The sequence below is a fragment of the Phocoena sinus genome, chromosome 13 (assembly GCF_008692025.1).
Source record: "Phocoena sinus isolate mPhoSin1 chromosome 13, mPhoSin1.pri, whole genome shotgun sequence".
NCBI classification, from domain to species: Eukaryota; Metazoa; Chordata; class Mammalia; order Artiodactyla; family Phocoenidae; genus Phocoena; species Phocoena sinus.
The window spans coordinates 88,566,438-88,592,693 of record NC_045775.1 but is presented as its reverse complement, the minus strand read 5'-3'; the positions used below and the strand labels follow the sequence as shown (position 1 = coordinate 88,592,693).

Genomic DNA, 26,256 nt, shown 5'->3' with positions numbered 1-26,256 from the left:
CCCAAACACACAAACATACGTCTAAAACAGTAAAGAAAACGACCAGCTCACAGTGAAAGGGAGCAGTGATCTCTAGCAGGAGGTGCGGTGCAATCAGGAAGCACATACAGGTATGTGAGTAGCTTCCAGAGGGCCGGCAACGTCCTATCTCTTGACCTTGACCTGGGTCTTATTTTTTGACCTTCCTGACCTGGGTTCAACAAGTACTTTTTAAATGAAAATTTTTTGTGTATTACATGTCACAATGAAAGATGTTCTAAAGGTGCTGAACTTGAAACTGGAAGACTAGGCTCGGCCACTAGTGAGTCACGGGGCAGGGGCACATCCCTCTTCAAACACGGCTCCACCCTCCTGTCCACCCCCACCCCGACGTCCCCTCTTTGGGGACACCAATTACATGTATGTTAAACCTCTCACTTGGTCCTGTAAATCTTAGTTCTGTTTACGACAACAGAATACCGTAAACTGGGTGGTTTAAAAATGACAGAAGTGTATTCCTCACAGTTCGGGAGGCTGGAAGTCCAAGGTGAAGTAGCCAGGAGATTCAGTGTCTGGTGAAGACCTGCTTCCTGGTTCACAGCCAGCCACCCTCTCACTGTGTCCTCATGTGGCAGAGGGGCCAGGGAGCTCTCTGGGGTCTCTTTTATAAGGGCACTAATCCCATTCAAGAGGGCTCCCTCCCAATCCCATCATATTGGGGATCAGGCTTCAGCCTATGAATTTAACAAGGCGGGAAGTTGGGGGGGGAAGGACAACGCACAAACGTTCGGTCTGTAGCAAAATCTCTATGCTCTTTTCTGTATTTTCTGTCCTTTTATTTTTTTGCATGTGTATCCTAAAATCTCTCTTCCCCTGAGCTATCTTCCTATTTACTAATCCTTTCTTCAGCTGCATTTAATCTGCTGTAAACCCACCAAGTCCTTAATTTCAGTTACTGTGTTTTTTAGTCCTAGGATTCTCACTTGATTCTCCCTTATTACTTCTAATTCTCTGCTCACATTCATCTTGCTGAATTTCTTGAACCTATTTATCCATATATCTTAAAGACGGCATTTCAAAACTCAAAATCTGGACTTCCCTGGTGGCGCAGTGGTTAAGAATCTGCCTGCCAATGCAGGGGACACGGGTTCGAACCCTAGTCCGGGAAGATCCCACATGCCACAGAGCAACTAAGCCCACGTGCCTCAACTACTGAGCCCCCATGCTGCAACTACTGAAGCCTGCGCATCTAGAGCCTGTGCTCTGCCACAAGAGAAGCCGCTGCAATGAGAAGCCCGCGCACCGCAACGAAGAGTCGTCCCCACTCAACACAACTAGAGAAAGCCCGTGCGCAGCAACGAAGACCCGATGCAGCCAAAAATAGAAATAAATAAATAATTTATAAATAAATAAAATAAAAACTCGAAATCTGTGGGTCTGTTCTAATGTCTTCCCCCCCGCTTTGATTTTGGTCTAGTTTTGTCTCCTGGTAATTTTTCTTTGAATGCTACATATTGTGTATAAAAATAAAATCAAAGAGACACTTTGAGGTTCTCAATGGTATTACTGTCCTCCAAGAGGGTTTGCTTTGCTTCTGCACCCAGGGTGGGCAGGGCTCCTTAGTTCAATGAGGGATGTAACTGATTACAGTCTGGTGTTATTCCCAGTTTGCCTCTGATCCCAGTGTATAGACTTTTGGGGGCCCTGACCTCCCATTTCTTCCCCCCAGCACCACAGACTACTGCAGGTCTACTTCTCTGCTGCTCTGTGTTTGTCTCAACCTTTTGCCCAGCTTTTCTAGCTGTTTTCAGTCTGTAAGGAACCAGTCCACCATGAGCAGATGGTCACGTGACACGGGCAGGCAGTGACCCATCCAGGCCCCAGTTCTCCACCACAGTCGTGCTGCTGAGAAGCAGGAGAGCTGAGTCACTGGCTCCATTTCCAGGCTGCCTGCTCTCCTATTTTGGCTCCTTTACTTACTGGCTTTGAGACCTTGGGCAAGTTTCCCAACAGTTCTTCAGTTTTTGCAACTATGGAACAGAGATAACTCCTGAAACTGGGAAGAGACTGGGGCAGTTGAATAAACTACAGTAATGTCAGAAGCACAACATCTTTGGGGAGGTATTAAGCAAAACTGTCACCTAGTGGCCCTTCTTTAAGTTCCTTCTATGAAGCTTTATAAAGACAGCCATCAGCATCTCGTCGATTTTTTAAAACGTCTTTCAATTAAAGTCTCCAGAGAACATACTTTCCACATCACCTACAAGAGGCCTACGTCCTATCACAGAAGCAGTACACCGCACTGCACCTTGGTCACTGGCATCAGTGCTTGTTCACGTGGCTCTCCTACGAGGCTCTAAGCTTTCTGAGGGAGACGCTCCTTCCTTCTTATTTTTATATATTTGGGAGAAAAAACTGGGCCTGATACATAATAAGCACTCAACAGATGGTGTGACTGAGGCTGTACAGACCCCTACGCCTGCCACCTGGTACCTCTGAAGTCTCCTCCTGGGTTTCAGCAGAAGGAAAGGAACATCGCTGACATGAAAGCCACCTGTCTGTTCTCTCTTTGAACACAAAGGGCAAAGCACGATCTCCTGAACTTTAATTTTCAGTTCCTGTTGTCTCCTATCTTGTTATGGTCCTGTTTTCTACCTGGGCTACGCGTACTATTTGTCTACCGCTGTGTAACAAATCTCCCCCAAACCCAGTGGCTTAAATAACAATTTCTAATTGGGAATCTGGGAGTACCTTAAACCTTGACTGACCTGGAGCCACCAAGCTCCATCAGGCTGCAGTGAAGACACGGGCTGAGGCTGCGGTCATCTGAAGGCCCAGCTGGGGAAGCAGGTCCACATACAAGGTGGTCCGCTCGCATGAGCCGCTCGGCGGCCTCCGTCCCTGGTCTCGCAGCCTCCCCACGGTCCTGCCTCAGCACCTCCACAACATGGCGGCCGCTCCCCACAAATCAAGCGGTCCCAGATGCTGCAAAGCCACACGCACGTACGATCCAGTCCCGGGAGTCGCCCACGCCCCTGCTGACGGGGAGCCGTCACCTCCACCCTTTGAAAGGACGGGTATCAGATGATTTGTGGACATCTTTTAAACCACCACGGGAGTTTTGTTAAAGTTGTCTTGGCTGGACTAAAACCTAGGCTGGGTCCTGTACCTGTTTCCAATTTTGGAACACCTAGCTTCCGTCCTCCCTTCAATCCCATCTTCTTGCTTCTTCCCACTGTCCAAACTTCCCCATGGTTCCCTTTCTCTTATTTGGTGTATTTCTCTTCGCAGAATACGGCGCTAACTTTTCAAATTAATTCAAAACATCACATCACTTCTTGTTCTCTCCTTCCTCGGACTGTCCTTCGAAGAATTGACTTTTCTATTCTCACAGTTTTTGAACCTGGGGTTCTGAAGGATTATCTGTTAGTTTAAGTCATTCACTCATCTGACATTTTAGGAAGTCATTTTCCAAGGGGAGTGTGAGGACAGCTGATAGACTGACAAAAAACCACCCTCTCTCAGGGCTTTTATTATCACTATTTTTTTTTTTTTTAGGTTTTAGGTGCCTATTTGAATATAATCCCACTGAGTACTAGAACCTGATTGAATTCCACATCTCCACACCGGGATCACAGTAGGTGCTCAATAAGTGCACTGACAGGTGAATCTCCAATTTTGAGCATCTCTTCCTCTATTCGTTCCTTCAGGTAATTCTTACATCTTACCTCTTTGCAATTTCTGCTCACAACAACTTTTAGAAAGGAAAACCAAATTATACCATCTTTGATACTATTTCTACAGCTTCACCAACTTGATCCATTGTTTCAAACACTTGCTGAAAAGCACCTCTATATTTTTATAAGGTAGACTCCCTGGTCAAATATTTCTCTCCTTTACTCAAGATTTAATCACGATTTTCTCATCACCAGTTATTTAAAAAAAAAAAAAAAAAAGGAGCACTGAGAACAGTCCATAATATCCTTTGATTCATCCTCCATCCCCAGTAGCCTAGGTATTCATATGATTTTTTTCTAAGCACATGGCTGTGAAGAAATAATAGAGGAAGCAGGGACTTTGCTCCCAGGCCCTCCTGAGTCTTTAATAACCTTAAAATGTCCACATATCTTTCAGTTCAGATTTTAGGGCAAGATGAGAATAGAAGTGCCCCTTGTGTGGTCTACTGAGCCTCCCAGGTGGGCGCTGGGTGGATTTCTGGTCATGCTGGTCTTCAAGCACCAACAATTGATACAAATATTTAAGGCTCTCTCTGCCCCCAAAGAGGGGTCACCTTGTCGATTTCTTATCAAAAGCTGTATCATTCTTTCCCCCTTGTCTGGTACATGGAAATTTTTCTCTCTTTTTTGCTTCTTTAAGGAAGGTACTCTTTTGTCCAGAGAAGTAGCTCCTTTGCCAAAGAAACCTGAGAGCTAGGGGGCTGAAGGCAGATTGTACTCTGCCCATCAATACTCTCCCGGTTCTAATCTCAGAAAAGTGGCCTTCCAGGTCCATCACCCATTAGATCACCACCAGCCCCAGCCGTCCAGCAGAGGCTTTTTTCATCAAAATTGACTCCTTCTCTATACAGGAGCTCTCCTCTTTGTGTTTACATCAGTTTGCCTTCTGACTGGCATTTTCTATTCTCCTATAAACGTGTCTCTGAAATATTTACTCTATAGGCCTAAAGCCAATCCCACAGGTGACATGATCAAATATGATTGCTCTCATTAGCTTCCGAAATAAACCTGTTTACACGAGTGAAGAGAAATCGACCAGCAAACACAGTACGGCCCTCCAAGTCCATCTACCTAATCTTTCAACAGAAGTGTTTACGGTCCATTTGTAAGTTAGTATGTGCACGTGTGATTATCCCTCCCTGCGTCCCCAGATGCATTTCCTAAAGCTAATGGGAACACCTCGGAGGACAGACTTTTAGAATACTGCCCTTGTCATTCTCTGTCTTTTGGCCATGCCATGCCTGGAGTGACTTATCAATAATAAATGATATTATATATACATATATATATATATATATATATATATACATATCAATTTACAGCCTGTGGTGTAAGTACAGACAGGGAATCAATTTTGATTAAAAGAAGGCTATATTGGGACTTCCCTGGTGGTCCAGTGGTTAAGACTCCACGCTTCCACTGCAGGGGGTGCAAGTTCGATCCCTGGTCAGGGAACTAAGATCCCACGTGCTGTGTGGCATGGCCAAAAAATAAGAAAATAAAATAAAACTAAAAGAAGGCTCTATTGCACGACTAGGGAGGGTGATCTGACAGAATGATAAAACAGCTATCTGTGTTATGAGCTCCGTGGGGCGACTCTTTTATTTCTCTGTGATGCTCTTGCAGTGCTACTGAGGCCACGTTTAGGAACTGCTTGGTAACAGCGCCATGAGAAACACCCACAAATAGGCCAAGAGTGCAGCTGAGACTGAAAGGCTCTGTGCTGATGCAAATCGCAACCACAGTGAGGCATCCCTTCGCACCTATGAGGCTGGTTATTATGAGAAAACAAAAACACCAAAACGACAACTGTTGGCAAGGATGTGTACAAACTGGAACCCCTATGGTGAAAGGTAGAGTGGTGCAGCCGCAGTGGCAAACAGACTGCGGTTCCTCAAAAAATTCACCAACGAATCACCGTTTGCTCCAAAAACTCTGCTGGGTATAGACCTTCAAGAACTGAAGGCGGGATGCCTTCCTATAGCACAGGCTGATGCTTTGCAGACCTCATCCTAGTTGTAACCTGTCACTTCCTATAGTAATGGAAGAAATAAAACACCGACCACTTACAGAGCACACTACAGAGCACACAGAAATCTAGTTACTGGTTACGCTCCATCGTAAGCACAGCTTCCTAACCATATCCACAGGATAAGACTGAACAAATATAGAAGGATTTACGATGAGTATCAGAAGGCAGGTAGGAATTTTGAATTTGCTATAGATTTAATGAGGTTTGGATTAGCAGGTGGAGGTATGATGGGTAAATATGAAGAAGAAGCCAAATCATTTCATCTTTAGCTGCTGAGGGTAAATGACAATTGCAGGTGAGGGAGGAGAGCAAGGGAGGGGGAGAGAGAAGATGAAGAAAGAACGGTCGATATTAAGATTCAGGACAGGAAGGACAGCCAAAGCAGGGTGGTCCGGTTCATTCACTGACTGATAAAACACGTCTAACAGATACCTCTGAAACACCCAGCATATCACTGACCCGGGATGTTGCAGGATATGCCAAAGTTTTGCTTGCTTTTCTGAAATACGCACATCCCTCCCTCCCCCTCCCCCCCGTATCCATCCCCTGCAAGCACAGATTTCCCAGGACTCAGAGCTGGGTATATTTTTACTTTTCAAAACAGAAAAATATGAAATATTTTTAAATGCAAAATATCAAGCAAGAGTTGAGCTTATTTACCTTGGAATCCCTCAGGATATTTTAAAGATGAAACACATCTTGAAGATGCACTCTAAAAAAGTTGTGCTTACAGAGGAGGTCCTGCAGTTCCCTCAACCCAAGGCGAGCCCTGGCCCACAGACCACAGTGAAGGAAAGGAAATTCAATGGGGATGCCTCTGAGTCCGGCAGGAACGCTGACCCAGAACCGTGCAAGATTATGAAGCTAAGGGCTCACACCGGCCTGGCGGTGGCTTTGGAGGCCAGGCTCTCACCTTAGAGATGCCAAAATGAACAGAAGAAAAGACAAAGGAGGGGAGGAAAGGAGACGGGGAGACAGTGGCAGGAAGCAGAGGCGGTGGACGGCGGAAAAGGAATAGGCAATGGACTTGTCCATCTGTACATCCGGACGGCTCCTCGCTGCTGCAGACGAGCTGAGCACGGACCGGCTACGAGCAGGAAGACAGCGCAGCCGGCCTCTCTCTGTCGTGGCTCTTCAGGATGAGAGCAGCGACACGCCTGAGAGTCCCCTGAGCATGCCTTTGGCACAAGGCAGGCACGCGAAGAGCAGGAAGCGCCATGTCACGGCGAGTTCCGTCAGGACACAAGCGGCCCTGCGCACCCTCGGGCCTCCTGGCGGCCTTCAGCCCAAGCCAATGCCACCACGGGTGCAGAGCTGACCAGGTCCCAGCAAACAAACCCCTTCTTCCTCTGCCCCGGGAATCAATGGTCCCAGCACACGAGGAGCTGTCGTGAGCTTGGTTTTCTAAGTTAAAACGGAAGGAAAAAAATTTGGAAAGGCTCCCCTAAAAAATGGTTAAAATAAAATATAAACAATTAATGTTTCAATGATTTAGAAAAAGTTAGCTTTTTCTCTAATAATGCAAATCAAATGTGACACTGGAGCTTCTTCAAGGATGGAGGCCAGATAAAGTACCCCTCCACCTCCAAAAGGACTCGGTCCCGAGATCAGACAGTGACCACTGCCTGCATGTGTGTCCCATGGAAAAGCGACAGGTCCTCCCTAAGCCAGCGATGTCCCTCTACCTTCTGCCAAGGACTGGCCCCTAGCCCAGACCCGGACAGAAGGACGTGGGGCACTGTCTCCACACTGGGAGGCTGCTTTCACCCCTCTCCCTTCTAAGACATCTCTTCAAACCCAACATTCCTAAATCAAGACAATACTCCTCGACTCGGATCGTACCTGTCCCTTGATCACCTCCTACTGTGATCGGGTAACCGGTGCTTCCTCTGAGTTTCTCTCAGGAGGGTTGGAAGTGCTCCGGACCCGATTCTCTGAAGCCTCCGCCCTGATCTGTGCACGGAGCTGAGCTCACGTTAGAACAACTTAACGTGATGTCCTGCCAGAAACCACCAACTCTGGATAAGAAAACCTCAGCGATATCATATGATATTTGTCTTTATGGTATTGCTTATATGTGGAATCTAAAAAAAAAAGGTACAAATGAACTTATTTACCAAAGAGGAGTAGAGTCACGGATATAGAAAACAAACTTATGGTTACCAGGGGATAAAGGGGGGAGGGCTAAATGGAGAGAATGAGATTGACATACACACACTACTATATATAAAATAGATAATGAATAAGGACCTACTGTATAGCACAGGGAACTCTACTCAATACTCTGTAATGGCCTGTATAGGGGAAGAGAATATAAAACAGAGGGGATATATGGACATGTATAGCTGATTCACTTTGCTGTAGACCTGAAGTTAACACAACATTGTAAATCAACTATACTTCAATTAAAATTAAAAAAAAAAAAGCAAAGAAAAGCTCAGTATTCAGACTTCATTTTTTTTTTTTTTTTTTTGCAGTACGCGGACCTCTTACTGCTGTGGTCTCTCCAGACGCACAGGCTCAGCGGCCACGGCTCACGGGCCCAGCCGCTCCGCGGCACGTGGGATCTTCCCGGACCGGGGCACGAACCCATGTCCCCTGCATTAGCAGGCAGACTCTCAATCACTGCGCCACCAGGGAGGCCCAGTATTCAGACTTCAGATGCAGTTAAAGTTCAGGCCCTGTGCGTTTGCCCAAGCACAGGGCAGGCGCCGCTGACTCCATGACCCGCCGCCACCATCGGGGGGCCAGTTTCCACCACCGTCACATCGGCCCCCCTCTCTGAAGGGGAAAATCACTTCTGGGGCCTCGAACTCCTCCCAGATCAGTCAACAGGAACCTTGACTACGCACTTACTTATTGTGGTGTCAACCTTTTCAGAAGACAACAATTATAGTACATAGCACGAGCTTACCAGTCTTATAGGTTGCGTTTAAAAAATTAAACTGGGACTTACCTGGTGGCACAGTGGTTAAGAATCCGCCTGCCAATGCAGGGGACACAAGTTCGTTCCCTGATCCAGGAAGGTCCCACATGCCGTGGAGCAACTAAGCCGTGTGCCATAACTGCTGAGCCCGCGTGCCACAACTACTGAAACCTGCATGCCTAGAGCCCGTGCTCTGCAACGAGAAGCTACTGCAATGAGAAGCCCACGCACTGCAACGAAGAGTAGCCCCCGCTCGCCGCAGCTACAGAAAGCCCACGTGCAGCAACGAAGACCCAATGTAGCCAAAAAAGAAAAAAAAATTAAAAATTAAGCTGAAGTCTGCGGGAACCAGTACAAAGTAAATGACACTGGACTTTATCTTCAAAACTCTCCTTTCGGGGGGACTCACTCTGGAAGGTGTATTTGCAGGGATCGACAAAATCGGTTTAGTAGTACCTCCACAATGAAAACACAAAAAGGCTAATTCGTGTGACACAGCCCAGTTCCCCCAGATGGGCTCGGCCATACACCTGAAACACAGACCTCCGAATTTGTGCTGGAAACCAATCTGCTCCAAGTCGAGAGGCCTCACGCCGCCGACTCTGCTCACACACACATACTCCTCTCTCTCAACAACTGTCTTTTCCCTTTCTGTTCTCTTCCTAAGTGCTTTAAAAGCTTTTCAGAAATCAACTCAGTGGTGCCTGAGGCAGAGATGTACTGAGGATTACCCGGCTTAAAAAGCAAAACCAACCAACCAACAAAAGGCTGTGTCAGAAACCGGGTGCCCGCCTTGCTGAGAACATCTGATGTGTCTCAGACCCAGAGAGGAAACAAGGTCAACCGCCAGGGCTCAGACGGGGTCATTAACGGGGAAACCAGGGGAGAGAATGACATTTGAGTCTGCACGACAGAACAGGGGTGATCTCAGTCAAGAGGCAGCAAACCTTCAGAAGCTAACAACACACCGTACTTACCGTGCCGTCTGCAAGAACGCACCTCCCGGAGAAGAGGTGCGGCTAAGGCCGGGCGGTCCAGGCGGATTTCAGCCCAAGGCAGAGCGGGGGGGTCTCAGAACACAGACCAACTGTGTTCATCCCTCTTAACATGAGCCCCAAATACCCTTGCTGTTTGAGGCCATTCACACACCTGAGAAGGGAATGGCACACGAACGCACACACATACGTACTCTCCGCTTCCTTCGCGCGTTCCACTCACCGAGGACTCTCTGTCCCTGATGAGCAAGCCGCCCCGCGCGCCCCGTGCACACACGCACACGTGCGCACATAACACACACAGACCCGCACACGCGTGCACACACACGGGCACACCCCTCTGCCCCCCCCGACCCCGCACTCACCGAGGACTCGCTGTCGCGGACGAGGAAGTCGCCCTGCACGCCCCGCGCGTTGAGCGCACACTCGGCCTGGTGGCGCGTCACGTTGCCGTAGTACCACTCGCGGCCCGCGAACCGGCCGGCGCGCGCAGGCCCCGCGGGGCCAGAGCCGGCGTGCAGGGCCGGGCCCTCGCTCAGCACGACCACGTAGTTCTTGGGCACCAGGCCGACCTGGCCGCGCGCGTTGCGGCAGCGCCACCACTCGGGGTCGTTCTCGGGCTTCTCGATCACCTCCATGGTCTCGCCCTTGTCGAAGTTGAGCTCCTCCTCGGTAACCGAGCTGAAGGGGTACAGCGTCTGCACCACGTGCAGCACCCGCGCGCCCTGGCCGTTGCTGAGCGCGGCGCCGGGCCGCAGGCTCGGGCCCCCGGGCGCGTCGGCGGCCGCCTCGTCCAGCTCTTCCAGCACGTAGTTGGATGGGAACCAGCCCACCTGCCCGTTGTAGCTGCCCCGCCACCAGCCGTCGCTGCACTTCTCCATGACGGTGACGCGCGAGCCCTTCACCAGCGACAGCTCGTCCTCGCGCTCGGCCGCGTACGCGAACTTGACCACGGCCGGGATGCTGAGGTCGTAGATGCGGTCGGCACCGCCTCCGTTGGCGGGGAACTCCGCGTCCATGCTGGGTGTGGGCGATGCATCGCGGGCGCTTGTCTTCCTGCGGGTCCTGCCGAGGCCTGCGGAGACACGGCAAAGCTCAGTGCGGGGACAGGGCTCAGCGCGTGGGGACCCGGCATGGGCTCCACGCGGGCACGGGGCTCAGCGTCGGGCGACCCGACAAGGGCTCAGGGCGGGGCCTGGTCCAAGAGGCAGCACCTGCACCTGATATAGGACGGACTGGGTCCCGTGGCTGGTGACCAGCCACTCACCAGCAGAGAAGGTGACAGTGGCTAAATGCCTAAAAGCTGGTTATTACCAAAACCGATCTCTCTGCTTTCCTCAAAAACCTGCTAGAGCACCAGCAAACCAAGAGGATAAAACTGTAAAGTCTGAAAATGATTAGAGCATCCCTGTGCCACTACTACAAAAGACCAAAAAAAAAAAAAAAAAAAAAAACAAGACAGGACAGAAAACGTCTTAGGCGTTTTGGACGGGAAGCTGGACAAAATGAGCTTGCAGAGCCGCCCCAGCTCTCAGCACCCCTCAGGGCTGGCCTGTATTCAGGCCAGCACCCTCTCCTCCATCCGAGGACACTCAGTGCCCTCCCGGGGCCACCTGGCAGTGGAGTGGCCCCACTGGGCGGAAACCCATACCCCTCCTTCCTCCTGTTCTTTTCTTTCAACACTGCAGAGACTTCCCACCAGTTGTGATGAGTGAATTAGAAGAAAAAAAATAGCCGATACATTAAATCTGCGGCAGAATTTTTCACATTCTGATTGAAAAACCACTAATGGATCAGAAAATTGGTTTAACGGGGTTGTGACCAGCCTGTATGTATGTGCTGTCTTCTTTTTAAGAGGGAACAAGATAGAAAATCTCAGAGTGCATCAAACATAGAATTGCTGCTTCAGTCACATATGTGAGTCAGTGCTGAGCTATAATGTGAAAATTATCCCTTCCTGTGCTTGAGGAACACAGCTGGAAAAGCCCTAAGGTAAAAATGCTTTAACCTGGTTAAAATGCACGGAATTCCGGAACCTTGTAGAAAGTGAGCCGAGGGGAGGAGGGCACGTCGGCCCCAGAGATGCGGACGTGGACCTGGACTGGGGGGGCCTGCCATGCCGCTCACCCGCCACGTCTCCCAGCTAAGTCAGGGAGGAGGTTTTCGTGGCATGGAAACTGTGGCCACTGGCAAACGTTTTTCTCCTGAAAGGACACCAAAGCGCTTTTATGGGTAGCTTGTACCTCCTTCTCCCTTAATTCCCTGCGGTAGAGACAGCTTGGTCCTGAGAATTACCTTTGCTCCTACTCCCCTGCCAGCTGGGGTGGTCAGAGGAATGAAAGGAGACATCACAATCGTCTCCGACCACGGAGAGTTGGGCGCTGGCTTCCAGAGCAGACCCGCCTCGGCTGCGTTCTCTGCCCCGGGACACGTGCTCCGCTCAGTGCCACAAGCAGGGCAAGGAGTGTGACGTGACAGCACACTCGTGATAAGTGCTCACTCACTTGGATCTTCAAGTGGAAGCACCAATTCTTTTTTTTTTTTTTTAATATATTTATTTTATTTATATATTTTTGGCTGCGTTGGGTCTTCGTTGCTGCGCGCGGGCTTTCTCTAGTTGTGGCGAGCGGGGGCTACTCTTCGTTGCGGTGCGCGGGCTTCTCATTGCGGTGGCTTCTCTTGTTGCGGAACACGGGCCCTAGAGTTCCTGGGCTTCAGCAGTTGTAGCATGTGGGCTCAGTAGTTGTGGCTCGCGGGCTCTAGGGCGCAGGCTCAGTAATTGTGGCGCACGGGTTTAGTTGCTCCGCGGCATGTGGGATCTTCCCAGACCAAGGCTCGAACCCGCCTCCCCTGCATTGGCAGGCGGATTCTTAACCACTGCACCACCAGGGAGGCTCCGAGACACCAATTCTTTAAGCTAATGGCTTCTGCTGTTTCTTTTTGTTCTTCAGCGTCTTACTCAAGTGCACGGGAAATAAAGAGTAAGCCGGGACACCGGACCAAGTTAAACATTTAGATTTCCATGTAAGAGTTCATTTGCTTTACACCTGAAAACATGAACCTCTCAACCTTTGATTTCAAAGCTAGGTGAGCTCAACTCTGCAATGACACGGCATCGTGATGATTCAATGGCGTCCTAATCCAGAGGCACACGGGACAGTTCATGGAAGTAAACTTCCACCCGGAAGTCTCGGGCACGAAGGCCTTCAAACCTCCCGGGGCAGTCGGCATGCGGAGCGGGAATGGCCAGGCAGAGTGCCATCTTTATGGGTAACAAAGATTTCAAGAAATAACATTTAAAAATAACTCTCTAGGAGACCTTTCCAAATTTGTGAGCGAGGAAGCCTACTTGAAGAGCCAGGGAAGAGCAGCTTTTAGAATACTCATCAAGACGTAAAGGTATCACTGCACACTACCACATGTAAGATAGATAACCAACAGGGACCTACTGTAGAGCACAGGGAACTCTACCCAATACTCTGGAATAACCTATATGAGAAAAGAATCTAAGAACGAAACATATGTATATGTATAACCGAATCACTTTGCTGTACACCTGAAACTAACACAACATCGCAAGTCAACTATAATCCAATAAAATTAAAATATATATAAAAAAAGGCGGAAAGGTGTCAAGATCAACAGAAAAGACAACGGCAGACCTTACGCCTCGGAATACGCCGTGGAAGAGACACTTACGTAAGTCAGTCATACCGCTGAATGAACACACTGCTTTGTCTGCTTTTTTTCAAACACAAAATGATTTAATTACTTCAGCCTTGAGCTCCTTCCAGGAGCCTTCCTAGACTCTGGGGAGAGTGAGGTAAGACAGGCACACTCCCTGCCCATAAGAGAAGCTTATATGTCTCTATCAAGACTGGAACTTTCTACATACAAACAGCCCTGGAAAATGAACCTGTTTTGCTCTAACATGACCTAAACAGTCTTTGAGGCAACTCTGGGCTGGGGTCTTGGGGGTAGCACAGCAGAATGACTGAGCGCACAGCCCCAGCAGGGATCCCGAGTCAGCCACTAATTAGCTGTGTGCTCTTGGGCAAGTTGCTGAGTCTCTCTGGTCTTAGTTTTCTTACCCTAAAATGTGGATGATGGCACTGGATCAGTCTGCGAGGGGGGCCGTAACAGACTGGGGGGCTTCGACAACAGAAACGTGTTTTCTCATGGTTCTGGGGGCTGGAAGTCACAGATGAAGGGTCAACAGGGCTGGTTCCTTCGGAGGCCTCTCTCCCTGGCTTACAGACGGCTGCCTTCTCACTGAGTCTGCATTCTGTGTCCTAATTTCCTCTCCTTACAGGACACCAGTCATGCTGAATTAGGGCCACCCTAAGAAACCTCATTTAAACTTAATTACCTGTTTAAAGGCCCTATACAAATACAGCCACACTTTGAGATTCTGGGGAATGGGACATCAACATATGAATTTTGAGGGTGGACAAATCACCCTAAAACAGGTACCTGAGTTCAGATCACACATATAAAGCACAGAACGTGCTTTATGAATGACAATTATTACTCTTCCTAACTGGTGTTGAGCTGGGTGTTGAATTTCTTCTTTCTCAGATGTTTTACCAGGAGAGGGTCTAAGTCCTCTCTGAACACTCTTGGCCGTGACCCTACGTGCCAGACGGCCACCCAAACAGAAACTTTGCCCGTCAGGCGTTTGGCACCTAGGAAACATTATCTTATGGGAGCAGAGATACGTGGCGGCTGGCGCAGTGAAATGCAGGAGGCAGGTGTGTGTCAGGGGCGGGAAGGGAGGAGCCCGGCCGCACTGACATCTACGTGATCTGAACCTCACGACGGTCCTGTGACAGACCCGGCTCCCCCCATTTCTGCAGGTGGGGAAACCGGGGCTGAACGAGACCAGGGAACTGGCCCAACACACGCAGCCAGTGGAGTGGCACAGACAGACCATGATCCAATGAAAGCCTATTTAATCCAGAGTCATCAGAAGCACAGTTCCGCCAGAGGCTAGCGTGAAGCGTGACGGGAGATGCTCGTTACCTGTGTCATGATTTCCATGGGCAGATGCATTCAGGGCTCTGAAACGGGGTTTCAAGATCCCCTCACGCACCCTCCCAAACTGTGATGAACACTTCCTCTGATTCTAGGGAATGAACTGGGCCCTGTGTGTCCGGGTGGAAGTGGGGCTGAGGTTAGGGAAAGAAGGTTTGGGATGAGAAATGCATCAGGAGCGACAGGCCGGGGCCCCGGGACAAGTCTGGGGACAGCTGGGGCAGGCTGGAGGGGGCGTCGGGTGGAAATGTGTAAACAGAACCAAGTCCTGGGTTGTTGACAAAGGCTCTCCATTTCTTCTTCTTCCCCAGTTCTTCCCTGACCCTGATTCTGCCCGAGGCCAGAGCCCGGGTGGATGGGGCCGAAGGGCTGGGGGCCCCGGGGAACAGCAGGAGGGAGGAGAAAGGCGTCAGAGGGAAGGGGACCCACCCACCAGCAGCCAGGGCGGCCTTTCTGAATGAGGACAACCAGGTGAACGGCTCCGGAGAGTCAGGCGGCCGGGATCACAAGGACGTCGGACGAGCAGGCTCTGGAGCTTCAGGACCCCGTCATCTCCCCCTGCCTGGACCTCACCCGAGGCCACGTGACTGCCGCCGCGTGCCAGCTACGAGATGCCAGGTCAGAGGGGACAGAGACCCGTGTGTAAGCTCCAAGCTCTGGACGGCCTTGGCGTCCAGGCTCTAATTCAAAGGCAAATCCGTTATCTTTTAGGGAAGGAGGCAGTGTGGGAACTCCCCTGCTCCCCACTTTCTCTGCCTGCGTATTTCCCCACATCTTCTGCTTTCTTTTTCTTCATTCAAGTCAGACCACCTCCTTCTTCCAGTTGTATCAAAAACACAACCTGACTCCAATGTGTGTTGTGATTTTAACAAGGATAATGTGATTAATTTCCTTCTATGATTTCACATTTTTCCCGCCAGGAGAGGCAAGAGCCTCACACCCCTTCTGCCAAGTCCCAGCCCATCTTCACCTACTGAACAGTAACTAACCAGGACCTGGCCCACCAGGTGCCCTCGCTAACCAGGGCTTCTGCTCGCCCCCTCTCTGGGCCACATTTGGGAGAACGCTCTTCCTGGCCCTTTCCAAGGCCTGCTCCCCAGGGCCAGAGCACGGATTCCGGGGCAGCCTGGGCCGCAGACAGAAGCACCTCCCAGAGCAGCTGGCCACATTCCTCACCACACCCTGGCCTCGGGTACCGACCACGTGGTGCGGGACACCCGGGCAGCTCCGGCCAGGCCACGATGGACGGACCGAGGCCCGGAGAGCACTAACATGTTTTCACAAGGTCTAGGACGAATTCAAATGGCGTGCGTCTCTTTTAGTTGTCAAGTTCACCGTAAAATCCTCCACCGCACAGAATGTGGTGTTTGGACGTTTTGTTGCAGGTGTTGATGCGGCCCATACTGGGCCCATCACATCATGATGAGAATATGTAGAGCGTGGCCACTAGGAAACCTTTCCTACGGCCAGCACGCTGCATTCGGCGATGCTGAGTAACTTACTTCCCGCAAAGTTATGACTTTCTCTGAGCTCGTTCAGTAATGTATAAACTGCCGTAACTTCCACGAGGAAAGAATGAAGAAGGAATGGAAATCACTACTTAAAAAAAAAGCAAGGGCTTCCCTGGTGGCGCAGCGGTTGGGAGTCCGCCTGCCGATGCAGGGGACGCGGGTTCGTGCCCCGGTCCGGGAGGATCCCCCATGCCGCGGAGCGGCTGGGCCCGTGAGCCATGGCCGCTGAGCCTGCACGTCTGGAGCCTGAGCTCCGCAACGGGAGAGGCCACAGAAGTGAGAGGCCCGCGTACCGCAAAAAAAACAAAAAAGATAAAGGGATGTTATAGCAGACGACTTTAAAATATGTTCTGTCATCTTCCAGCTGGAATTCTGGAGATTTAAGATAAAATGCCAAACAAATTTGACAGTTCATACAAGTATTCCAGCCCATACATGTAGGCACAGCACACCTGAGTTTCAGGAGCTCTATGGCAAAGCCATTTTATTTTTTGCTACTAATCAGATTTGTGACATAAACCAGATGCAAGTAGAAAATTTCCTTGCACTTAAAATGTCATTTATACTAAGTTAAGCATAGAGGTTACTAATTTGTGGGGCTTTTTCCCCATCAGGGGTTAGGAATGTCAACTGAAATTATTAATACAGAAGCTTTTTGTCACTAAATGCTAAGGAGGTCTGACAAGATTGGTTCAGGTACAAAGTAGCTGAAATAACTTTTCACATAAGAGGACATATTTAAATGTTTGGCTCCTAATAGCTATTCATGGTCCTATATGTTCATTTAGTTTGTATCTAGTTTTTCAGACTAGCTTCCACTACTCAGAGAATGTCTAGTGCCAGGATTCACAGTCGAGTATCTGAATAAAGGAAAAACCTCACATTTACTAAACTTAAGGATTTTCGGAAGGGCCACCATTTAGCATTAATGCAGTAGTTCTCTCTTGCTTTAATCTGTTCCACACCTTCTACGCCATCTCTATTCAACAGAGCTCCTCTCTTCTCGCGGTCTCAGCAGGGCCCATCCCCAGGGCTCGGATCAGAACTCCCCCTGCAGTCTGGGTGGAGGGAACCGGCTCTCAAGAGTCAGTCACACCTGTAGGCGCCTGTGTGAAGAAGAGGCCCAGAGACACAGAGACAGAACCTGGATGACATGAGTTGAGCCCGGGAATCCAACCACACTTCCCAATGATGTGAGCTAATCTCTCTTTAAATTCTCCTCTTCTTCCTGTTGTTTTTCTTTAGCTACTTTTGAGATGATTTCTGTCACTTCGATTAAGGGCTCTGGAAAAAATAAAATGACCCTTCCCCACTCTCGTTCCCCTGCTTCCACCTGACCTCCTGAAATAGGCCAAACTGGTGAGCCCCCCTGAGAAAACAGGTATGCTTGGGTGAGTACCCCGCAGAAAACAGAGCAAAAGTTGGGGAGCCCCCAGGCTTGTGCGCGGGGGTGAGCAGACACAGGCTGTGCTTCCTAATCCCAGAGCAGCCTGGGGTTGAATATTTACCCCAAGAGCCCACACTCGAGGTCTGTGATTCTGGGAGGCATGGACGTTAGGCCTAACCGACCGAAGCCCCCCGACCTCGACTTCTGCTCTGCTCTGCTCTGCACGGGGACCCAGGGCCACCGGCCCCACCCGAGGTGGGTCTCGGAGGAACCCCCCAGGGCAGCCCGGAGAGCGACGGGCTGGTCAGTGCAGGGCATCTCAGACCCAGCCGGGGCTCAGGCCAAGCGGACTGGGGAGTGGCTGCCCCAGGTGGCACCTGCCCCTCCTGTCACTCAGAGGTGCAACCGCTGCTACCTGCTGGACGTGCGAGCCTGGGGAGGATGCAGAGTGTGTGGAGAACGGGGGTGGGGGGCGACTGGGCAGGGGTCCGGGGAGGGGACGGGGAGGGGAGGGGGGGCAGAGACGCGCCCGGCGGAGGCAGAACAACTGTGGCGGGCAGGGCACAGAGCTGGTCCATCTCACCCTCGTCCCCGCATCACTGGTGGAAGATACCACACCTGGCACCGCGCCTGCCTCACTGACAGGGACCGGGTCCACTCGAAGAGGAGGACACCCCACTTCCCAGCCGCGTCCAAGACGGAGGACTAAATGCAGCCCTGGGCGTCCAGCTTCGTCCTCCCTGGGCTTGCACGTCCAAGCGGGGTCGCACCGCGGTCACACCTCTGGGTGAGTGACAGGAGGGCAGGCGCCACCTGGAGCAGCCGGGGTGATGGCTCTCATGCCCAGGTCTGAGACGTCTGGTACTGTCCAGCTGGTCCCAGGGACCCATTTCACCCGCAGGAAACCGCAGCCCTGCGGCTGCCGCTGCCACGTCAGCAGCAGCAAAGCAGACGCTTGCCCTGTAAGGTCCTGACAGCAAGAGCGGGGAACACTTTCTCCTGACGGGTGGGATGTGGCAGACCCCAGGGAGGTGAAGGGCTGAGGATAAAGTCGGGCCAGGAGCCTTTCTCCCACTAGCAGCTTAAATCGAGCTTTCGAAGGTGAAAACCACTGTCCTTTCCTAAAGCGGAGTCAGTCTGCTGCATGGCCCGTGGGAAACACCGGGGGCTCCATGCTCCCCCCGTGATACTGCCACGAACCCAGGGGGTTACTTCTTTATTCCTAGGCACGCGTACCTTAGGTGCGTACCCCTCACCCTACGATGAAACGTGCCCTTACGGGCCGTATGGAACCCCCAAGTTCAGGGAGGGCTGGTCCAGGACGGGGCAGGGGGAGGAAGGAGCCTTCATGAGATGGATGGGAGCTGCCACCCCTGTGGCAGATCCACACGGCCCGCGTCGGGCCGCCAGCTGGCCGAGGGACAAAGGAGCCATTCACCATCCACGTGCCCAGATGGTCCCCTTTCCAGCGGGCGGATGTGCCAGCAGCCAGCACAAGACGGAGATGCGTTGGGGGCAAAGGCTACCATCGCACAGGTCCACGGGTCCAGGGCCCAGAACCGGAATTTCCATCCCTGCCCCTGAGAGAGCCTGTTCCCTCGTGAGCAGGCAGGCGAATAACACGACTGAACGTGTAAAGCCTGAAAAAAAGTGGTTTAGAAGCACAGGATATGGTCAACCAAATGCGAAAGCCAAACGGTAGCACGGATGCGAGTCAAAAGAATTTTTTAAAAAATTGTTAATTAGAGATTGTAATTAAAAATACATATTCAGTACCCCTCAACACACATACCTGCTGCAACAGCACGAGCGCCTCTGAATGTGCAGGACGGGGGTGGGAGTGGGCCGCGCACGCGCGAGGACTCAACGTGACCTTCTGAAGCACCGCGCAGTGTCAGCCCCTGGCAGAAGCTCACAAGCGCAACTTTTTGAGCCCACGCCTGCTCAGCAAGATGAAATATGGTAACAGAAAAAGAGAGCGAGCAAGTAAAGGGACGACACACTGGTGGGGGACCCCAGTTCTGACCCCGCTCCAGGCCCGGCTCCTGCCCCACTGGCTTGTGGCCTTGGCAGGTCTGCACTCTCTTCTCCTGTTCCTGCAGCCGTGACACGGGGACGCCAGTGGCACTGGCGGGGCGGCTGTGAGGCTCCAAAGCCTGAGGAAGGGACCAAACGCAGCGTCCCGTACACGGCAGGAGCCGCGCGACTGTGGGCCTGGTGCTTTTACTGCTATTATCGCTCCTCTCTGGTTGAGGGCCAAGGTCCGGTGGAGAAAAGAACAGGTGATGCTTTCTCCACGGAGGTGTGCACCTGTCTGTTTTCTCCCTCAAATGCTCCTGCGGGACGGCCTGGCCTCAGTCCTGCTCTCTGGTTCAGGAGCAGCTAAGACACGAGGGCCCCTCTGAAGCATCTCAGGAGAGGACGTTCCTCGGTGCAAAGCTGGCCTTCAGTTAGGAAGTGCAAGGGACACGCCATCTTCCAAGGCTGGACAGAAGGGCTTCCGGGACCACACGCTGCTCTGGACAAGGCGAACTCTGGTTACTAAGAGGCCAGGCCCCCGCCGGCTCCAGGGAGGGGTCCTGACGTGGCTGGGCTCGGCCCCAGGCCCTCGTTCCCGGCTGGCTTTTGTGGCAGTGCCCTGCCTGGGCCCAAGGCCTGCTCCTGGCTCTGCTGTGAAGCACCTTGTCACCTTGGACAAGTAACTCAACGTGCCTCATTTTCATAGGAAAGCTGCGGACCAGGTTATCTCCAGAGCCCTTTCCAGGATTCAAGAATTCTACACAGAGAGCCCAAAGTGTCGAATGAACTTCACTTTTTAAACTTAACCGTACATACTAGGCTACACGGAAACAACCACAGGAGAACCGTAAGTGGCCCTTTTGGATCTTACAGCCAGCTCCTGTCACCGGTGTCTGGCTGAGCATGTTGGGCTAAATACTGCAGGACCGGTCACTTTAGGTCAGTGCCTAAGGACCCCAAACCTTTCACTACCAATTCACGCTCCACGATGAACACCCGCTTGTAACTTTTCCAAGTTAGACATTCAACTGCTTTGCTCCCTGAAAAAAGCCAAAACTATAAAATCAATGGAGGTTCCCTGCAAACAGCCACCCCAGGATGGCTGGCTTCTGGGAGACCCCCCAGCCCGGAAACTCACCAAGAGCTGCCCTCCAGGTGGCTTCCCAGCCGGGAGAACCACGGGGCACAATCTGGATGCTCACAGAATCTGTGAGTTTGGAAGCAGAGAAAGGAAGTTAAGAGTTGAGGGAGAGGGACGGCAGGCTGCAGGGGCTGATCAGGGGAGCGGCCTGTGGACAACGTGATGTGAGCAGGTGCTCGCCAGTGCAGAGAGCAGCGGTGGCTGCAGGGCGCGGGGCTCGGGGCAGGAGGCGTCTGCTTGGCCTTCCAGCAGCCCCAGAGGCTCTGCAGTCAGCACCACGGCACCCGTCCTGAACAAACCCCCCTGCACCCCACACCGGCCCCGGCGACAGACACGAGCGTGCAACAGGCAAGAGGAACGTTCGAGACATATGGACGAGATCTGAAACTGGGTGCGGGCCATATGGGGAAGCGCAGTTGGAAACACGGAGAGAAGATTTTACTTAATTCTCAGCGTCTGTAGCCCACGTTTTCTCTATTCTAAAACCGAAGGCTCCCACTTGAGTAACTTTGAGTCAAGAAAGGCTGGTATCGATGTTCTTTAGAAAAACGGTCATTTTAATAAGAAGCAACCCAGGTGCCAGTTGCTGGGAAAGAAACTGGGAAATGCTTTACATGGTGTCCTTGTCCTTCCTCAGGGCTCGAGGGGCCCGGGGGCCGACGCATCTGGCTTCCAGACCCCGTGTCACCGCACACCTGCTTCTCCTCTGTCTCCCAAGCGTAGACCCCTCCTCCTTCCCCATCCCCTCTCCTGGCTCTTCTCCCATTAGCATTCTTTTGAACAATCTGTCTCTATTTTCTCTCTAATTACCCTCCCACTAATCCGTTGTGAGTTGTTTTACGTTTCTTGTTCTAAATACTTGGACACTTACGATATATGCAAACAAATCCAAGTTTATTTTGGGCGCTGGCACCACAATCGCTGTAGACGTTTCCACAGTCTGTGGGCATTACATCTGGCGGGTCATTTGTACCATGAACGATCTCGCAAGACAGAATTCTAAGGAGTTCTAAGTTATGCCACATAACACCTAATTCGGCTTCGTACAATGGTAGATTCTACAACAGAGACCGAAAAGGTCAACCTCAAGTGTTAAATGCAGCTCTGAAAACCCAGAGTCCCTGCTTTAATACGGGGAAGAGATGATAGTTTGGAGAAGCTGGACCTTTAAAATCAAACTGAGATCTGTCAATCTTCTTCGCATGTTACACACAAACTTTTCATGGGGCGTGGTCTGGCTCTGCACTTTAAGTGAGAAAAATGTACTTTGTACTTTTTGTACTGATTCCTTAGAAGGGGACTGAGTTTAGGAAGTATGTCTAAGTGACATGTAAAAAGACTAACGGCAATATTCTTATTCTTTATGGACATTCAACCTAGGAAGCCAAACTACTTCTAAGACAAATGCACTATAAAGAATCAGCTTCCCCTCTTCGGTTTTATACAGAGCACCCTGACCACTAAGGAACCGGGAGGCATGGACCAAACTCACTCGGCAAAGGTCCTTTCCAGCACGTGTCGCGACCAGGCTTCCGCGAACGGGTAGACGTTTCAGGACTGACGGCCTGGCGACAGTGGGATTGATGCGAAGAAGTCACCTTTGCAACCCGATTTTGATTCTACGTGTGTAGAGATACTTAGCAAACAGAGGCAAACGCCAACAGTGATTATTTCTGGGCGATAAGGTCACAGGTGATTTTTGTTTTTTTCTATTTTCCAATTTTCTTTTTTTTTTTTAATAAGTATGCTAGTCTTCAATGAATAGTTTTATAAAAGACAGGCATTTCAGGGAGGACAATTCTGAGGACTACCTGAGTGCAGAAACCCGTGTCACACAAAGAGCCTGTGAGTGGCAAAGACGGCTGAAATCTCACGCGCGCAGACCCCCGGAACACGCCTGCTGCCGAGATAAGAATCGATCTGGGGGAAAAGCAGGTGAGTTCCTGGGACACTCAGCTTCCGAATCATTTTAATTAAAGGCTCCCGCTCCCCTCAGTGTGACGGAACCAGGCGGTTATTGATAAGTGAACCCCCAGGGCCGGGAGGAAACGATGCTTATGAAGTCTAGCTGGTCCCCTCGAGTCCCAGGGGCTGCAGCAAGGGTGGGAGAAAACCAACCCAGCCGTGCAGGCGGGACCAGGGAGCGACTGGACGCACCAATACCGATGCCAAGCAGGTGGCATTCCCCTCGCCCCCCAGGGCTCCCCGCAATCTGAATCCCCAACCCCCGAGGCTGACCAACAATAGCAGAGCTTGAGGAGTCGGGCAGACCTGCTCTGAATTTCAACCCATCACTTACTGCGTGTTCTTGGGCACACACAGTCCTTAACCTCCGAGTCTCATTTTTTTCACGTGAGATATAAGGATGTTAGTATATTCCTCTGAGGGTTACTGGGAAGATTAACCAAAAAGGTGTACAGGTAGGTAGCACCAGAGAGGCACACAGAAATCGTTATCACTGCCTACACACTGGAAAACGCACACGACATCAGTTCCGGGTCTCGGGTTGAATTTTGCTGCTGCATTAAGCTTTCCTTTTGGCTTCGGGCGTGACATGGGTGTCGGGAGCGCGGGGATGGTGGTTATGGAGCCCGCGGGTCCCAGGCACCGGCTGTCACAGGGCCACCCTCCCAGGGGAGGGCTTGGGGGCAGCTGTAGAAAGTAGACGGAGGCCCCCGAGACCACAGCGGAGCGGAAGCTTGGTGGAGGAACCTCGCGAAATGCCTCAAACGCCAGGGCTCCCCTGCAGGCTGAGACAGAACTGTTTATACTGGTCAAAAACTAAGTTTCCCGTCAGCGCAGCCCGTATGTGACAGCAAAAATCTGAATTTTGTCTCCTGAAGTTGAGACTCATGCCTGAAGCGTGAAATATTCCCACCGAAGGGCCCGCCATCAACTCCAGCGCGTCTCGTCATCACGGCCCAGGTTCTCCTCCTACTTCCCTAACCCTCTGGTCTTTCTGCCGGTTGTTCATTCAGGCTGCAAACCCTTGAGTCACCTGTGACTCACCTGCTGCTTCACACCCGGTTGGCACAGAGTTCTGGGCCTTCCCGTGAAGCCCAGGGCTGGTGACATCCCCCCGGGCCACCCTGAGGTCTCGTCCCCAGCCTCCTGCTGACACACTGGCACCGCCACTCCCACCCCGAGGACCAGAATCAAGATGCCTGCCATACACCCCGACGGCCACCACCCCGTCCACCACAGGACAACCGCTGGGGCTCCCCTTTGCAGAAGCATCAGGCCTAATGATGGGGGCCTCCCCAGTGTGGGTCACCCAGGGCCCTCAGTGCCACCGGCTCACTTACTGTCCTCCCACACGCCCCCCCGCTCCCAGCCTCTGCCTCTCCCTCCACCGAAGACCAGCCCCGAGCATCCTTCGCGTGAAGGAGTTCAGTCTCAACCATCTGATAAGACAAGTGGTCCCTTATCCCGCCCTAGAGATACCGCAGCTGAGGCTTTGCGGCTTCCACGGCTCGCCCCAAATCGCTCAACCGGCGTGTGGGCGTGTGCTGAGCCTGGATCTGAAAAGACCTCAGCCTCACCCTCCTGTGTATGCTGCTTCCACAAGGATAAGAGAGGCTCGAGCGGCCTCATCCAGCCGTTTCTGGTGGGCCAGGAGGGGCAGCGCCACTGTCCTAATGACCCCCGCGCATCCGGGCCACGGTTACTCTTCCAGTTACATCACAGGCGCCAGAGAGTCGGGGGCTGAACTCTACCCACCAGATGAAAGAACGTCCAGCCGGCCTCCCCCGTCTGATGCACACACACACCCTGTGACACGGAGCCGATTCCGACACCACGTCTGCATCCCTGTTTCAAAGCCTTCGGTTATTGTTCCCGAAAGTCACTCAGCGGGGAACCAGGTGGCTTAGAAGCATTTCCAAGGGACAGAGCGAGGGAGGGACGACTCCAACTCAGCCTGTGACAACCAGCGACTACAGCATCCATCACCCGTGGCTCATCTGGACAGATCGCCTGCCCTGCTTCAGCCCTACCGAGAACGCTTCTGATCACAGCAAAGACCCACAGTCCTGCAGTGCCGGAAGGAAAATCCCCCCACGGCCTCACCGTCACGGAGGCTGGAGCCCACCTCTCGCCCCATCTCTGTCGTAACAAAAATGCCTACATTGAACTGGTACAGAGCAGCCTGGGCCGCTCCGGCAGGAAGCGGTGTTCCCTCACCTGCCTGCCAGTGATACGGCGGGAAGCTGCTGGATGATTACGGAAAGTTCTGAACCAAGTCCTGGGGAACCGTTCTGAGGAAGAATCGGCGGCAACCTCGTGTGTTAGGTCCAATCTCAGCGGGTCCTAGGCGATCCTCTGGTCTCTGAAAGACCGATGACGACTGTAAGGCCCTGAGGCACCGCAGATGCCCGGATAGAACAGGAAGCCCGAGGTACAACCTCTCCCCTGCTATGATCCAGCGTCATGGCCTGGGGTAGTCCCCAAACCGCTCTACGTCTGCCCGTTTGTTCAACTTACAGATAAGTTGTAAGAACAGCACAAAGGACGTTATTTTCCCTGAACTATCTGAGAGTAGGCTGCCAGCGCCCTGTCCTATCACCTCAACACTTGGTGTCATCTCCACACACAAGGGGCATCCTCGACACAAAACCGGGACGTTAACACCGATACACAATTACTGTCATACTCAGACCCCACTCCGGTTTTGCTAGTAAGACCCTGGTTTTCATCTCTAAAACAGGGAACCCAGTATCACTAGGATTCCCTCTAACATCCTAGCTGCTTATCTCTGTGATGCAGCCCTAACAAATGCCCACCCAGTAAGCCCTGATAGTCAACTTGGTGAAAAAAACCCAAGTTCATGCTAAAGGCATGTGACCCGTCTCTGTCACAGGCCTTCTCTTGGGGAAGACGCTCAGTCAACCGTACATGGATATGCCTCGAGGAACCCTGGGAACTTCACCCCCAGGAACCACCCCTCCCCGACCAAAAGCATCAACCCAAACCGCGCAAGGGCTCTTGCAGTTAGTGAGCACTGGTCCCCCCACCGTGGCCGCTCTCTGCTCCCAGGTCTGGCTTGGAGTCGCAGAGGTGGGCACCGGTCCGGAGCTCATCACTGGTAGGTGATTAACTGGCTCAGGCAGGGTCACGCTGGGGCCAGGGCTAAAGCGGCAGCCCCGGGGGCAGCTCACTTCTGGTTCCACATGCCGCAGGAGGGTGGTCAGCGAAGGATGTGTGTGCCTTGGGACAAACCCTCCACGGGCGGATGCTAACAGATTATAAATGGAACCGTAGCTTCCTGGGTAGCCCAAGTCAGCACCTGGGCCTAAGGCAACCATCGCGAAGACAGTTAACCTTCAGGGCTTCGGCGGGTTCCAGCTGCCGTCGTCAAGTGGTGACAAAAACCGTTCTTCAGTAAAATCCCTCCCTGGGAGCAGCTTCCCCATCTCGCAAGATTTAGCACAACACTTTCCAACACCTAACCTGCATGGTTTTATGAGTCGGGTCGTGGAAAACACCAAGGCCAGGCC

General features: G+C 51.9%; 1 protein-coding gene across 7 annotated transcripts in view; it reads right to left on the bottom strand.

Moving 5' to 3' along the window:
* The window catches only part of NCK2 (NCK adaptor protein 2), a 136,239-nt gene that overhangs the window by 7,031 nt on the left and 102,952 nt on the right, over window positions 1-26,256 (bottom strand). For all 7 annotated transcript variants that reach the window (XM_032651981.1, XM_032651986.1, XM_032651987.1 and 4 more), the window contains exon 4: window positions 10,035-10,744. In XM_032651981.1, coding sequence (XP_032507872.1) covers window positions 10,035-10,744 — 710 coding nt within the window. The remainder of the gene's footprint in view (window positions 1-10,034; window positions 10,745-26,256) is intronic.